The sequence below is a fragment of the Prinia subflava genome, chromosome 1 (genome assembly GCF_021018805.1).
Source record: "Prinia subflava isolate CZ2003 ecotype Zambia chromosome 1, Cam_Psub_1.2, whole genome shotgun sequence".
Taxonomy (NCBI): domain Eukaryota; kingdom Metazoa; phylum Chordata; class Aves; order Passeriformes; family Cisticolidae; genus Prinia; species Prinia subflava.
Window position 1 is genome coordinate 149,606,796 of NC_086247.1, and position 16,498 is coordinate 149,623,293.

At 41.0% G+C, this 16,498-nt stretch overlaps 1 protein-coding gene across 2 annotated transcripts in view; it reads right to left on the bottom strand.

Moving 5' to 3' along the window:
- Positions 1-10,648, bottom strand: part of DLEC1 (DLEC1 cilia and flagella associated protein) — a 33,847-nt gene extending 23,199 nt beyond the window's left edge. The window contains exons 1-13 of one of the 2 annotated variants that reach the window (XM_063416688.1): positions 10,101-10,648; positions 8,886-9,026; positions 8,176-8,332; positions 7,555-7,665; positions 6,505-6,656; positions 6,035-6,252; positions 5,709-5,790; positions 5,228-5,315; positions 4,265-4,438; positions 3,369-3,505; positions 2,371-2,463; positions 2,028-2,118; positions 978-1,140 (exon numbers count right to left, since the gene is read on the bottom strand). In XM_063416688.1, the coding sequence (XP_063272758.1) occupies positions 978-1,140; positions 2,028-2,118; positions 2,371-2,463; positions 3,369-3,505; positions 4,265-4,438; positions 5,228-5,315; positions 5,709-5,790; positions 6,035-6,252; positions 6,505-6,656; positions 7,555-7,665; positions 8,176-8,332; positions 8,886-9,026; positions 10,101-10,181 (1,688 nt within the window). In that variant the 5' untranslated portion in view covers positions 10,182-10,648. The remainder of the gene's footprint in view (positions 1-977; positions 1,141-2,027; positions 2,119-2,370; positions 2,464-3,368; positions 3,506-4,264; positions 4,439-5,227; positions 5,316-5,708; positions 5,791-6,034; positions 6,253-6,504; positions 6,657-7,554; positions 7,666-8,175; positions 8,333-8,885; positions 9,027-10,100) is intronic. The other variant, XM_063416678.1, reaches the window with a different exon arrangement.
- Positions 10,649-16,498: the final 5,850 nt, after the last annotated feature.

Genomic DNA, 16,498 nt, shown 5'->3' on the forward strand with positions numbered 1-16,498 from the left:
CTTCTTCCTGCTTCTGTGGCGCTGACTTTCAGCCTGGCCAGCTTTGTTTTACACAAATGCTGACCACAGATGTTCAGGGAGTGTTGTGGTGATTAGAGCACAGAGAAAATGTGGAAATTGGCACAGTCACATCCTTTGTCAGTTTACAATATCCAGTTCACCAATCACACTTTCTTTACCCAAACATCAGCCTGTTCTGCCATATTGCATGTGTGATTTCCAGGTCACAAAATAAACTGCCAGATATTCACTGCTTGCAAACAGCAATTTACATTAATGGTCCTAAAGCCAGCATTGACCTTTGATGGTCTACAGCCTCTATTATGCACAAGTGTATTGCTGCTAAAGTCTGACTGATTCTGAGCAAAATCAGGACACCATTGTGCTCAGTATGGTGGAATTGTCCATAAAGACACATTTGTTGACTTCAAATTGAATTTATATTTAAATCTGTAAGTACTCAATAGTAAGAACTGTGTGAGAGTTTTAATGTGAGTTAATTACATTGGGCTCCCATTTTGATCCAGTGGAGTCCAGGATGTGTTATGACTTTTCTATGGAAGATGTCTACAGTCAGAATTTTATCCTTGCAAGATCCCCTGCACTATGAAAGGAAAAGGATGCTTATCTCAGTTGCACAAGTATATATAGCAGACATTTAAAATTAGATAAATCTCACCTGGATCGCCCTGCAAGTATTTCCTGCACCTATGTATATTTATAATTTTTTTGCTGATTTACCTCTATTGAAGCAAATATCTTCACCTTGGCTAATGGTTGCTATAATGCTTGAACAATGTACAACACTCCTTTATCCTTAATTACCAAACAATAAGGAGCAAAAAGAAGCAAAGGTTCTACAAAAAGTTTATCAAGGGCACAAAGCCTTCTGCAACTTGAGAGAGCAGAGTATGACAAATGAGATCCCTATCAGTATGGCCAGGTTGCAGAGCATTTCTCTAACAGCAGCTACATACGTGGGGTTCTTTATAACCAGTGTCTTCTCCTTTGAGGTGTGTGGGTTTTGGGGCTCGAATCGTATGAGGTGCTGTGCTGTTGCATCAGTGACTTCTCCCAGCTGAGCTTTGCTTTCTCCACCCGTGACAAACAAAAGCTCCAGAGCAATCAACTCTCCAACTCCTGGAAGAAATAATTAGGTATTGCTGTTTACCATCTGACTATTAACATAGTTCATATCATCAACAGCAAATGTCATTAATGGCCATTATTGATTGTATCTGGTGTTTCCTCAAGTTTCAGAACTCCAGTGTGTCACTGTACAATATTTTCCTGATGTTGTGTATATCAACATGTATTAACAGAGACTTTCTGTTCATGAATTTCCTAGACAGGGATTGCAGGGCCACAGCCTCAGCTCACTTACACCAGCGTGGTTTCACTGAAGTGAGCAGGGTGTTCAAAGTGGTTGACAATGTGGCTTCCAGATGTTTTGAGCAGTATATTAAAATTAAAATAAGTAACAAATGAAGTATTAAAAAATCCAAAGTAAATACATGTGATAAATTGATTTAATAGATGACAAACCAAGCCTCATGTTATGGCATGCACAGTTATATTACAGTATAAGCAGCAACATTTACAAGAATTTGAACTGGTTTCATCAGCTAATCCAAAGACTGCCTACCTCTCCTGAACACCTTAATCTAAGATGTGCCCCAAATGTGGTTCATTTCTGCCCTCTTACACCTCATGTTTTTTAGTTTGTCAAGTTATCTTGTTGAAAAGTGAAAGAGATGAGAATCTGGCAACTTGTTTTCTTTTCTGTGACTTGGTGACATTTTTACATTTGGATTTTTGCCTACTGAAGGTTAAGAGCTCCAAGTTTTCTGAATTCAGTGTATGCCATGCACTGGGAAGGAGCAGTAATAACAATACAAAAAAATGCCAGCAGGGGACACAGTATTTGCTTAATCCAATGATATAAAATGTAACCATCACTTCACACCAACAACCACAACTCACATTATCTGAGTATCTACGGAATTAGAAAGGTGCTAGAAACAAACCTGTGACTGTAACATAACTGATTGGATAATTATCACACAAAATGGTGAAAGTTTCCTGTGAGGCTTCTGGCAAAGAAGGGAAAAACACTACCTGAAAGAGAGGAGGGAAATAGCAAGGTCTGTAACTGATTTCTCTCCCCTAGGTAATACACTTCAGTTTGCAAATATTCCCTGAAGGACAGTCTTAGTTATTAGTAATTAAAAGCAACACTTGCAAGAAACAGAATCATTTTTTGCTCACATGAACCCAAACTTGCAAGGTCCAGCTGGGTCATTTAAAATGATCTTGCTTGTTAATTTATTTGGTGCAGTAAAAAACCTTTCTACAGCAGCTGGCACTGACCTCTACTGTTGCATTCTGCCCTGGAGCTAGCTCCAAAGCAGCAGGCTGGATCCCAAAAGGATCTTGTACCACAAAATCAGCAGTGGCAGCCACCTAAGGTATTAAAACAAAAAAAGAAAAAAATATTAACAAATTTAGTTGATCAGGTTGCTGTGTTTAAAGCACAGATTTACCTGAAACAGGCAGCATACTACATCATCACTGTTTTACATCTTAGCATACAGTTTTTTCACACATCTCAAAAGAGTGTGGTTCATAAACATGGCTTAATTTGAAAAAAAAGGCTCCCTGCTTTATAGTGGCCTTGGTGAAAGCAGGAGGGAAAGTGCAGTTCTGAAGACAAATTACAGTGTCAGAAGCCTTAATATTCATGTTCACAGCAGAACAGATCTGCCTGAGAGAGGGGCTCTGTTTCTCCATGCTTAAAATACAGTTTGAGTTGGAACTGTGAAGCCTCTGGAGGGACAACTTGGCCCATCTGCTCTTTCTCCAGCACCAAAAATTCCAATCTACCTGTCCCATTTTATCTCCTTTGTCCATCCCACTTAGGCCCTGGTTTGTGGTGAGGAGCTACAGACAGAGCAGGACTGGATTGGGTTTCTCTGTCTACAGGTCCAGCAAGTTCTGGATGTTTTTGTTGAGGGGGGAGAGGAAATTACCTCAAGCAATGCTAGAACTGATGGCATTTCTATTTCATTTCTTCAAGGGCAAGGTTAAAATTTGAGTCAGTTTTCCTTTCCCTCATCTATGCCTCAGTTGACTTCTCCCCTGAGCAAGACAACCACTTCCACAGGAAAACCTGAGCACAGGAAGAAGGTACAGCCATCCAGGAGATTGGTGTTCAGGATAAAGGTGAATTCCTGAAGGGATGGCACAATGCAGATGTCTCCAGCAAGGCCTTATGACTTCTGTGCTCATACACCATGACTGGCCCAAAAGGCTTCACACCAGGGCACCCACACCATGCTGGGCTCAGTATTTCCCTTCTAATCACTCACCCTGGAATCAGGAGCTGGCCAGGCTTTCTCTGGCATTATAGAGAACTTCCCAGTCCTAACTCCCTCATTTCTGCACAGAACTGCTGTTGTTTTTATTCCTCCAACAAGGCAGGAACCACAGTCTATAATGTCAGGCACTGCAAGGAGTAACACAGAAAAATCAGACTCCAGAGACAGCGAAGGCTGCTGATTAAATAACTCTTTACAGACATTACTGCATGAGAACGTGCCAGGTTTTGCAATCCTAAACCCCCTCAAATTCTTTCCATTTCAAAGCTGGACAGTGTGAGATGCATATTTCTACATTCATCTTACATTTTAATGATGTAAGATGATCTTTCCTCCTCAAAGATTGCTGAATGGTAAAAAGTCAGATGATTTTTTTAGAAAAGCTTGGTATAACAGGATGAGTGAATTTACAAAAAATCAAAGCAAATTTTTGCAAAAGTATTCCTGTTTGTTATACCTGAAGTTATCTGAGAGGTGCAGGTATAACATATCCATATGTAATTAATTTCACATTTCATGAACATTAATTAATAGCATCAAATAGGTATAATTAAATCATAACTCCATAATATTTAGAATTTGTAATTACAATTGGGAATTTGGGAATCAACAAACTTAGAAATGTGGCCCCTACTCACTTCTCCAATATAGTGAAAAAAAAGAGCCTAAGATGGCAAGAACAAACAATTTGAGGAAAAATCCAACAGGATTACATTTCAATAACTAATAAGTCTATGATAAGTGGAAATGAGATAGATATCAAAATGTAGAAACTGCACTGCCAATTTTTTCCATATTTGTTTCGTGACACAAAATTGGAGACAGTCAAATAAAAAACCCCAAGTCTGCTTAACTTTAGAGAAATTCAGTATTTGGACATTACTGACATGTTAATACTGGAAGTGATACTTTAGCTTGGATTGGGATGACAAAAGGTTCTGATACTTGACTCTCCACTAATATATGATCTTCATATTCTCCCAGATATTCAGGAATAAACTGGACTGTATACTGGCATGCCATCCCAGGAGCAATCATTCCTCCCTTTCCTGGATATTTTCCTTGGGGAGAAAAATAAAAACAACAAAAAAAAAAGGCAGAAAATTTTAAAAAATTAAAACCTTCCCAAATTGGCAGTAGTATTTATGATCATGTCTTCCTCTGGAAAGGTGCCTGTAAACTCCCCCCACTTATTGCCTAAGTCAAGCTGATGGAAAGGGATGATGAGCACAAGAGGCCTGGCAGTACAATCTGGGAATGTGAACGTGTGCCAGGCAGCTCAAAGATTGCTTTGTCTGAAATATACTCCTCATAAACACAGAAAACAGTGAGGAGAAACTTAGAGACATTACCCAGTTTTGCTTTACCCCAAGACTAAAGGACTTCCATAGAGGCATCTAACTTCTTCTAAATATTCCAATTCCTGGAGTATCACAATCTCCTCAGCAATCTATCCCAGTGCCTGGCTATCCTACCATAGCAAAGATAATTTTCTCTACTTTCATCTAATCTACCTCTATTGCAGTCTGTTGTTTCTTGCTCTCTCCTCCTAATTTTTTCAGTGGAAACAACATCTGTTCTGAGAAGAACTTTGGATAAGACTCGATCTCGGTATTCCACGGACACATTTCGATCTAACATCACTTTAATTTAGTGTTCTTGAATTCCTCATTAGACCACTTAAATCTGCTAATGAGTTGCATGTGAATGGCCCTAAGCCAGCTTTCAGTTTGTAAAGAACTGAGCACTGTGGATAACAGAACATCTCTGGGAAATCTTTGTTAGAGCGGTGACTTAGATTTTTTATTTACATTTTATTTACATTTTAAAGGCAGAGGAAGAACCCTTACCTGGCCAAATGAAAAATACTGGAGCAGAGGGAGGGATAAGCCTTACATGTTGAGCTGTTGAAGTGATGTTCCGTAGCTCTATAATCATCTTCATTTAAAAAGAAAATGAAATGCTCCATTGTATTTATCAACACTCATGAAAATACTTGCAATTCCCTGATACTACTGCTAGGAGAAACAAATTCATCATCACAACCAACCCCACCCCAAATCCCAGTTTATTCAAGAGAGGCTGAATCAAACAGTACCAAAAAAAGCAGAGACTGAAAAGAGCCCATTTAGTCTTCACTGGTTTGTGTGTCAGTGGCAGGTGGGAAGTAATATCTTCAAGGAAGTTAAAGGGTTATAAATTCAATATAAAGAAGAAATCAGACTTTTATTAAAATTCAGAAAGGCTAAAGATTGGGTGAAATATGTAGATCATGACAGGACATAATTCTTCAGGAAGGCAGAATTAACTCTCTACAAAGAACCTTCTCACCTCATAAACCTGCCCAGCTTTATCATACAAAAACAGGACAGAAGATGGATTGGCAAAAAATACAGGAACAAATGAGGTTTCACTGAAAGATTAAAAAAAAAAAAAAGGAAACATTATCTTACTGCCTGGTTCTCTAAATACTGATAAAATGAGAAATTGCAAAATGTCTCCTTTGGCAAAACCAAAATATCATATAGACATACTTTATTATTAAGAGACTATATAAGAAATGTAGCTCAAAATATCTCTGGGTAAATCTACAGGAATTCTACCGTGGAGCTCTGTGTGCTCCAGCCCAGAATCCAGAAACTGTACACACTGCATACCCTTTAGGATCTTCTGCTTTTCTTCTGGCTATGATTTCTTCTACTTTTTCTTGAGAGATTACAAGAGATTTGCCTCCATGAGGAGTATTTGGTGGGAAAAAGCGTGGGTTCTTCAAGTAATTCTGTCTTTTCTCAAGTCTGGAGAGGTACTCACTTAATTCCTCTGCTTTCCAGGACTTACTGTCTTTCCTGACTTGTTTCTGTGAAGCTTTTGTTTTCTTTGAAAAAGAAGAGTGTAACATTAAACACAGTGATTTTGAGGGTGAGGAAAAAAGGAGTTGCACATGTGTAATTAAAGCTACACAGCAATGCAAATTGACATGGAAAATACAGTATTTCTCCTTTTTTAACAGAGTAAATATAGTAAGTACTGGAGTCAAATCAACAATGGGTTTATATTAAGCCTTTGTTGCAGGAACAGCAACAGGTCTTACAGATCAGACAGACTAAAACTTATTTGTAAAATGTACCTTCCTCATGGTTTTAGCCTCGAGGCTGGAGTCTGGAGCCGAGGACAGAGTTGAAGACACACTTGTCCCACTGCTAGCTAAGGAGATACCCTTGTCTGGTGAAAAAGCACATTGTTTATGTGTCCCTTTCAGGTACCCAGGCTCTGATTCTCCTGCAATTCAAAGAAAAAAAATAATTCTTTAAGATGAAAATGTGAATGACAAGTATTTAGTCTAAGCATAGATATATGAGTTTATTTTAAGGCTTGTTGCTGGCAAAAATCCTCTAGAATTTAGTGTATGTTTAGAACTTATTTTGTACAAACAAAGCTTAGTAGTTTAATAAGAAAGATTTTAGAAGCACTAATTAAACAGGCTCTGTACAGTTATATTGCTCCCAGAAAGATACGTTAACCTCGAAAGGGATGTGAGATTTTTCACTTTATTTGGAATTACAATGGGAAAAAACTAAAACACATACATTGAAATTTGTGACTAAGTTTATTACTCTGAAATGTTACTTTTGGCTTGACTAAAAAAATTCATTTTAATGATCTAAAACCTTTCATCTTGGCTCTCACATAAATAAAAGAAGTAAAGAAGTCTTGACATTGTTCCTTACTGATCTTCATGTGTGAATAAAGCTAATATATTTCCAGAACTGGAAAACTTTAAACCCTAAATAAAGAATAAAATTTTATTTCACTGAAAATAGTGTTTACTTTAATGTAACTGCTTCTCTTCTCTATACACAAAGTGTAGTTGCAGCTTTTATGTTAATGAAATTGGATAGAGATAGAACACTCATTAGTTTTGTGTGAGATGGAAAAAACTGTAAACAAATGCAACATGATTAAATTTCATATTTAAGAACATCTAAACTCAGTAGCTTTGAATTTATCAATTCTACTTTGAGAATGTGGCTGTAGTGGAATCTTATGCTTAAAATACTAGAGTCCCTTCTGCTTTGGCAGAAAACTATAAAAATATACTGAGATCTGCTACATCTTCCACTACTTCAATTACAGAGTGTTCTAAAAAGTCTAAATTACTTTCTGCTTTAAAAGTTACCTTTTGGTGCTTTAGCAAGAGGTAATTTCTTAGTGATGTAGTCCTCAGGACAAATTAAATTATTTTTTCTGAGAAGTTCATTATTCACAATGGACCGAAAAGAGGATGCCACTGCAATAGCAAAGCAAACAAACAAAAAACAATCAAAAAAAGCAAAATAATATCCTCTTCAAACACACTGTCTTGATCAATCCAAAGTAATGTTGTTTTTACACCTCATCACTGTCAGGTAATATGTTTTATAGAAAATCATATTATATTATACAGAATATTTTATATGTTATATTTTATAGAAAATAATCTGGTATTTTAATCACAAGACTTGGATTTGCATCTCCACAATTCTAAATTCAGTTCAAATTGGAGAAATATTTAATCTGTTTGTTGCTGCTATATATCAAGGTATATATGCCAGTAGTATTAAGGTGGTAACCCCTCAATCCAAATTTAATACCTTGAATATGACCTGGTTGTTTAGTTTCTCAATGCTAAACAAATGTTACTCTATTTGAACCTCTGCACAAATTATTTCCAAGTTGCTCTGTTGATGTAAACCCAACCCCAAGTTGGTGTCCAGGTACCATAAGCATGTACTGGAGAGCAACATTCCAGAGTCCTCACCTGGTGGCAGCCCCAGTTTGTGGAGGTTTTCCCCTGCATCAATCTTCATCTCGTTTAGAATCCTTTCTTCTTCAGCTTTTGCCCGGGCCTGGGCCTGAATGATCTCCTCTTCTGCTTTGTCAGCTTCTGTCAGTCGGCTCTTATACTCAGCCAGAAGCTGCCATGGGCATGGGGGAATAAAGGGAAATTTGAGCTGTTACAGGAAGATGTTTTCTATTTGTCTTTGAGAGGTAAACATAGACACATCAGTAAAATATTTACAAAAAACTTTACAAGCATCAACTGGCCTGCTAAAACACTGTCCTTTCACGATGACACAAACCAGAAAACACTTGTGGCTCACATCATCCAGCATCAGCCTCTGCCTTTAGACACTGACAACAGCTATTGGAGAGGTGACAAGGTAAGAAACCTGGGCCACTGATCAGCAGTACATGGAAAAGGTTTTCAGCCAGTACAATAGGCACTTAGAGGGCTACTGCTTTTACTGGTTGTACTCTGTGTCTGAAAAAACAGCTAGAGATAACAATATCTACGTGAAGGATCATGTGAATATTAATTACTTGAAAGGTTCTGTGTGAGACTGTGCTCAAGTACATTTCCATTAAAATGTCAATTGTAGGATCAAGACCTGCCTTTAAATTTTACTTTACAGAAGATCTAAGTAGTGAATAAAGAGCTCCAAACTCTGACTTGGTTTGGACTTGTACCTTCTCTAGCTCATCTGTGTAACTGTCTTGATAAACACTGTCTCCTCCTTGGGACTTAATCCAGTTTGTTGCCATGTCCACCTCAAAAGCATCTCCAGTGTACAGGTCCTTAAAGGCACTAGCCAGCACATGGGAGATGTCCTGGGGAAAGAAAATGAGAATATTTAGACCTTAAAGCAAGAGATAGGAGGGGAAGAGATCACTGGGAGCATGCAGATGGCTGTAATTAGCAAATAAGAAAAGGTACCTGGAAAGGGGGTGCGAGTGCACATGAACACTGAGGTGTGGATGTCTGTGTGTGTGTGCTGTGGGACAGTGTGTCCGTGGTGGCTGGCTGGATGTGTAGGTGATAGTGATGGACACTGCTCTCTGTGTGCAAGTGTGTGTGATGGTTTGTGCAGGGATGGGGCTGTGTGAGTGGGGAGAATGTGTGAGAAGGAGATGTGAGCACCGATATGAGTGCAGGGGAGATATGTGTGTCAGTCCTTGTGCAAGGCACGTGTTTGTGCCCTAGGGTGTGTGCAGGGGTGTGTGAGGCTTTTTGTATGGGATTGGTGTGAGCAGGGCTCTGTGTGTGAGGCTGTTTGTATGGGGATTGGTGTGTGCAGGGCTCTGTGTGTGAGGCTGTTTGCAGGGGGATCTGTGTGAGCAGGGCTCTGTGTGTGAGGCTGTTTGTATGGGGATTGGTGTGTGCAGGGCTCTGTGTGTGAGGCTGTTTGCAGGGGGATCTGTGTGAGCAGGGCTCTGTGTGTGTGAGGCTGTTTGTATGGGACTGGTGTGAGCAGGGCTCTGTGTGTGTGTGATGCTGTTTACAGGGGGATCTGTGTGTGCAGGGATGTGAGGGGATGTTTGCAGGGGGATCTGTGTGTGCAGGGATGTGAGGGGCTGTTTGCAGCGGGGTCTGTCTGAGGCTGTGATGTGTGTTTGTGAGGCTGTTCATGGCAGGGTCTGTGTGTGCAGCTGATTGCAGGGTGGTTTGTGTGTGATGCTCTTTACAGGGGGGTCTGTGTGTGCAGGGGGGTGTGTGTGAGGCTGTTTGCAGTGGGGATCTCTGCGTGTGAAGCTGATTGCAGGGGGGTGTGTGAATGTGTCTGTGTGTCCGAAGGGTAAGCACAGGTCTCTTTATGAGGTTATTTTCAGGGTCTTTGTGCAGGGCTGTGGTGCTATTGGGGGCTACGCTATTTGTGCCCGTGCTGCCCAGCCCCGCTGCGTTACCTGAGGGTCGGGGCTGGGGCTCCCCTCAGCCATGTCCCGCCCGGCGCTGGGCTCCTCTGGGCTGGGGCTCCCCTCAGCCATGTCCCGCCCGTCTCTGTGATCCGTGTGTCGATATTCGGGCTCTCCTCAGCTATGGCCGGCCCGGCCCCTCCTCAGGCTCCCGGCGCCGTTGCCAAGTGACCGGGCAGGCGGGCACGGCACGGCCTGAGGGGTAATGGCGGGGCTCCCCTTCCCTCTCCCCAGCGCCATCGCCCCTCAGAGCCCTGCCGGCGCTCCGTGGGGCTGACTGCGGCACCCGAGTCTCTGAGGGGCTCGTACCCCGTCTCTGCCCTGCCACGGACTAGTGATCTTTTAAGGACGAGTACCCTCGTGACTTAAGAAATAAAACGTTGACTTAAAACCTGCGAAGGGGGATTTGGACTTTGGGGAGGATGGAGCTGAGGGAAGAGGCTAAATCCTCTCCTGATTTCCCACACGTGGGACGAGGAGGATGGGCTCATCCCTGCCGCTGGAACCGGCCTGGGAGATGGGAACACTCAGCAGCCCCAAGCCGTCCATCTCCCCGCTCCGCCTGCGGCGCCCTGGCTGTGTACACTGGTTGCTAACAACAGGCTCCGCTGAATCCGGTGATATTTTCCATAGAAACCATCCCGGTGTAGATTTTCTCCTTGTCCTGCTGCCTTTTTATTCTTTCTTTCTTTGTCTTCCCCCTCCTCCACTCTTTTTGCTCAGATTGAAGGACCGTCACTGTGGAGCCCGCGCTTCTCCATCGCTGTCGGGTTCCTTTTGCTCTATAGGGATTTGGACGAGTTGGGCAATGTTACACCCTAAACAGAAAATAACTGTGGCAAAAGTAATTTGAATTTACCAACAGGTGTTATTTCACCAGCAGATAAGCCAAAGGCTGTGGGTGTAAACCCCACGGCAACCATGGGGTCAGTGGAAATTCAACTTGTTTTTTTTAGGTATATGGCACATGGGCTTGAGACAACAGGGTGTTACAAGCTTTAGGTCCTCACCTCACCAAAGTCTGCTGCTTGGAATAAAACACCAAATTAAAGCCAGAGGCTCTGCTGTGGGTTTAATTTCCCTGTGAAAAAGGGAAGCTTGCCCAAGATAAAGCTTGGCAAATCTGCAATATCCTGTTCCAAAGATTTAGGCAAAGAAAGCACAGATGTCTGACAAGGATAGGACCAGGTACCTGTGTTTTCCAATAGAAAATATTCACAGCTTTCACAGAATCACAGAATCACTAAGGTTGAAAAAGATCTCTAAGATCATGGAGTCCTACAATTACTCCACCACTGCTGAGATCACCACTGAACCCTGTCACCAAGTGCCACATCCACACAATTTTTGAAGGCTTCCAAGGGTTGGTGACTCCACCACTGCATTGAGCAGGCTATTCCAATGCTTGATAAACCCTTCAGCAAAGATATTTTCCCTAATATTCAACCTAAACCTTCTCTGGTGCAACTCAAGACCATTTCCTCTGTTCCTGCCCATATTCCCTGGGAGCAGAGCCTGACCCCCACCTGGCTGCACCCTCCTGTCATGGAATTGTGCAGAACCAGAAGGTCCCCCCAGAGCCTCCTTTTCTCCAGAATGAGCCCCTTTCCCAGCTCCTTCAGCTGCTCCTTGTTCCAACTTGTACTCTCAAACAATTTTGTTTCTGTGCAGGCTTCTAGGTTCTCGCCTTTAAGATTCGCTGCATGCGCATTTTAACACGTTTCCATAGTAGAAGTCCAACTTTTCTCATCATGTGCTATTACAATTGATTTTAACATCTGTTTGCTAACTGGAACATTAGTAAAATCCAGCATTTTAAAAAAGAATTCTTTCCCAGCCTTTAAAATGGTGACAGTGAAGCAGATGTTTTTGTTTAAAACAGTATATAGAAGCACATGAAAACTGACTGTGGAAAGAACTTTCTGTACTTTCATCTTTACTGTCTTTCAGTAACTTGCCAAGCACATCATCTCATCTTTGAAGCTGGATTTTGTTTTTTAAACTACAGTCCATAAAATCTGGAAGTGAAGGTGAGATCCATCTGCCCAGAAGCCAACTGCAGGATCAGAAGGAGGGGTATAAACCACTGTTCCAGAGCAATGCATAATTGTTTCCCGTAGGACAATGGGATACTTTTCCTTAGATTTCTATTTTTATGCCATCATCGTTTACTCAGATCAACTTAAAATATAAATGCCACAGTTCCTATTGTAAAAGTGTTTAATTCACGTATGTGTCACACACACACATTTTCATGTAAATATGACGAGCATTAAGAACAATTTGCATCTATATCATCTTTTTTATACTCATTATAAGATATTTAATTTCCAAAGGCTGAAGAGAGGCTCATGCATGTGGGGAATGGGAAAAAAAAACGAACAGCAACTTTATCCTACGTTTATAGGTATAAATATACAGGTATAAATATTTATATGTGTAAATGTACACACTTATTCTAACTGCTTCTACCAGGTGTTTTACCTTGGGTTTCCCCTCTGTACCATGTAAGGCTGAATTTCAGGTGGGTTTTAGGTTTGGATCGGGTGTGTGGATCTGAACAGACTCCCAAGGGCCCCACCTTGATGCTTGTTTCAGTGTGGAGCACAAGGGGATTTTTTTGGAGGAAACTAATCTGAAACTGAACTCTCCAGGATCATCTGCTCCATCAGCTAATGGGCTCTCAGCCTACAGGACTAGGCACAAGCTAATCTGAAATGAAATATACCTAAATCCCTGTCACAGACCTCAGAGGAACCATAAGTTCTGCTAAAATTCAGATTTTTCCACTTTTAAAAGCAGTCTTCCTGTCTTGTGAGGATCACATTGCTTTTCTGTATTTATTTTGGTGAAACTCCCCAGGCAGTCCCCACACATCCTTGTTATCCCATGGGTCTCTTCAAATTTCAGGTGTTGTCCAAACCCCTCCTTTCTTCTGGTAGCAACATGTTCAGAAAAAGTCATTCCCATTGTAATCCAACAAAATCAGAGTCCTGGAGGTGATTTTTTTCAGGCATCCAGGTACCAAATAAAACTATGATAGGACAAGCCCAGCTCTTTCTTTCTCCTTTCTAAGACTGACAATAACAGAACGTTTTTATATATAAAATAGCTGGATGTGATTTAAATGCAAACAGGGAGCTCACTTACTGAGCAAGAGGTTATGTGTACATAAAAAAATTGCAGAGTGCAACTGTATCTTACATTTTTTACAAAAATATCAAGCTCCATAGTAGTTTTATTTACCTCACTCCTCTTTTATCAAAAATATCGATAGATGTTAAGTCCTGGGTCTCTAAGTCAGCCACTACATTTCTTACTATTTCTATATTTATAACCAATGGGCTACTGTGTCTGACTATAATCTTAAATTATTATGAACATGTATCCTACATGTATCCAGTGTGCAAACACTGGACTAGCATTCTTTCAATGCTTGTGGAAAATTTCATACATTTATCTTCCTACTGACCCTAAAATCTTCACTAATGTCAGTGGACTTCTTTAGAGAGGGAGCACTCATTATAGTGATTCCACTCACTTGGTGTTTGAAAGGTTGCTTTGAAATTATGAAATTTAGGACTTTCTTAAAAATAAAAATCAAAGGTTTGCCCCTCTAGTGTTAATACAACAGTATGGATCAATTTAGAAATATGTATCTATACATAGCTCAAATGTAAATATAATTCAAACTTATATAAATATATACAAAATAGTCTTGGCACTTATTTCGATTTAAAAAAGCCCCCAAAAATAGTTTGGGTTCAGAATACATGAAGACTCCACATTTTTTAAATATTTTTAGCATTTTCTGGCAACAAGACAAGTCCTGCAGGCTTCAGGTGGCATTCTTTAGATGTGGAAAAGCAAGGGAACTGACACTGCAGTGCAGAGGAATTGCATTGTTTTGCAAACTTGCATCTGGGCAGCAGACATTTATTTCTTGTTATTTATATTTTTTGCTAAGTTTTTTTGGGGGGGGGATTTCACAAATTCCCAGAAGTGCAGTGATGGATGGTTCACTTAGACATTGCTGCCCTCCAGCGGTCCTGTTAAGGTTTCCATGTTTTCAGGAAAGCCTTTAAAAACAAACATTGCCTTAAATCTTTGTTTTCATCAGGCAACTGAGCAGGCATAAATATTTCCATTTATGCAATCTGGCATATTCTCTTACCAGTGTATTGGGTAAAATGTTTTTCACTGGCAAAACTATTTATTAACTTGTAATTATTACAGATGCAGCCAAACAGGTATCACTGGAATGCTGTTGTCCTTTGCATGTTACCATGGAAGTAACTCTTTCTTCTTGAAGAAGAGCTAAAACCAGCATCCACAAATGACTGTAAAACTCAAGTAAAATTTGCAGATATGGAAAAGGAGAAATAACCTTTCACTTTCAGGTGAAAAGTGCCAAAGTTTCTAAAAGCTGGCTTCTCTCACTGCACTGCTTCCTTGTCCTGCCAAAGTTGTTTTTTGCTTCAAACGTCCTAATTTGGAGACAATCCATATCTTACAGATCTGATCTTGCTGGGTGGGCTGTGGTCATTTCCAGTTCTCCTGGAGAAAGTTTGAAATAACCTGCAACTGGCAGTTCCACCTGGATATTTTTCATTATTTTGTGGGGGGTTATTTTGTGACTCTTCCCTGACATAAGTCAACCATGTCACTTGCTTCCAGTTTCCTGATTTTAAGCATTTCTGTGTTCCCTGCACTTCTTTCCTGTACCTAGAAGTCTGTCCCTCTCTAAAACATGTCAGTGGGTATTGCTGTGCTTCTGCTGAAATACTTACACTGTAATTTCACTCAGGCCACATGGGATTTACAAACCAGACACACCCAACAAGTAGGAGAAGCATGTGGAAAATGCGTACACAAAGGGGCCAGTCATCCCTTTTTGGCAGTGTCTGGGCAGATACATCACTCTAATTAAACTGGAAATGGGCTACGCCTCCACACAGAGATCCTGGGATCCTGATGAAACCACTCCATGCAGAGATCCTGGGATCCTTCAGACTGCCCTCCACACAGAGATCCTGGGATCCCCATGAAACCACTCCATGCAGAGATCCTGGGATCCTGATGAAACCACTCCACACAGAGATCCTGGGATCCTGATGAAACCACTCTGTGCAGAGATCCTGGGATCCTTCAGACTGCCCTCCACACAGAGATCCTGGGATCCTGATGAAACCACTCCATGCAGAGATCCTGGGATCCTTCAGGCTGCCCTCCACACAGAGATCCTGGGATCCTGATGAAACCACTCTGTGCAGAGATCCTGGGATCCTTCAGACTGCTCTCCACACAGAGATCCAGCTGGAGATACCATGCAGGTGTGACACTCTCAGGCACAGCAGAACAAGGGGCTCCCTCTCCACTGACACGTTCCAGATCCCTGGGTCAGAGAGGATGATTGGATTGCAGAGTCTAACCTCCTTTTCTCAAAAGTTATTATCTCTAAACCAAAACAGTTGAATGCAGTGCCATCTTTTGTTAAAATTAGAGCTTTTCATTTTGTGCTCCCATGACTATAGGGGGTTCCACAAATTATTTGTAAGGAGTCTATGAAAACTAACAAGGAAATAGATTTACAAGACAGTATTTGGCCTCTTCTTACAGATACACATTTTGTCCCCAAATTAAACAACAAGGTTATCATTTTCACACTCCAGAATATTTTTCCCTGTGATCATAAAGGCTCTACTCATTGCTAATTTGGGTAGAAATTCATTTCTTGGCACCTGGTGGTAGACCACAGCCTTCATCTCTCCAGATCTTAAAGATTTTGCTGTAGAAGAACTGATGTTTAATAGTGTTCATCCACCCTTCAGGTGCATCACTGGGGAGATGTCTGTACCCCAGACCTGCACTGCAGACCCCAGGTTTGCATAAAAGTGTATATACATATATATATATATACACATGTACACATGGATTAGATTTGTGTGAACCTCTTCTGTCCTGGAAGCAATCTGGCATGCCATGGCAGAACTCCACAACAGCTAATTTATGCTGCTGGGAATAACCCAATGATTGACACTTTTTAGTAGGAAATATGGTTCTTTCTTCCCTTCTGGGTTTCAGTTCTTTTGGAAGTTCTTTCTACACAGCAGCCAGGATTTCTATAAATGTAAAAATAAACCTTGGAAGAGGAGAAACTTTCAGTCTGTTCCTTCTGCTTTTCTCGCCACCCTTGGGAGCTCCTGTCTGAGACGACCCTACTACTTAATTTTTATTCCCTTGTGATTTATCTGCCTGGGCTCCTTTATCCAAGCTATGGCTGTCAGAAAACCATGGCTGGGGTCAGTCTTGTGCTATCCCAGTTGCCTCAGTACTTTACCAGGTTATCCCTCATTTTGTAATCTTGTGCACAAGGAATTAAACTCCTT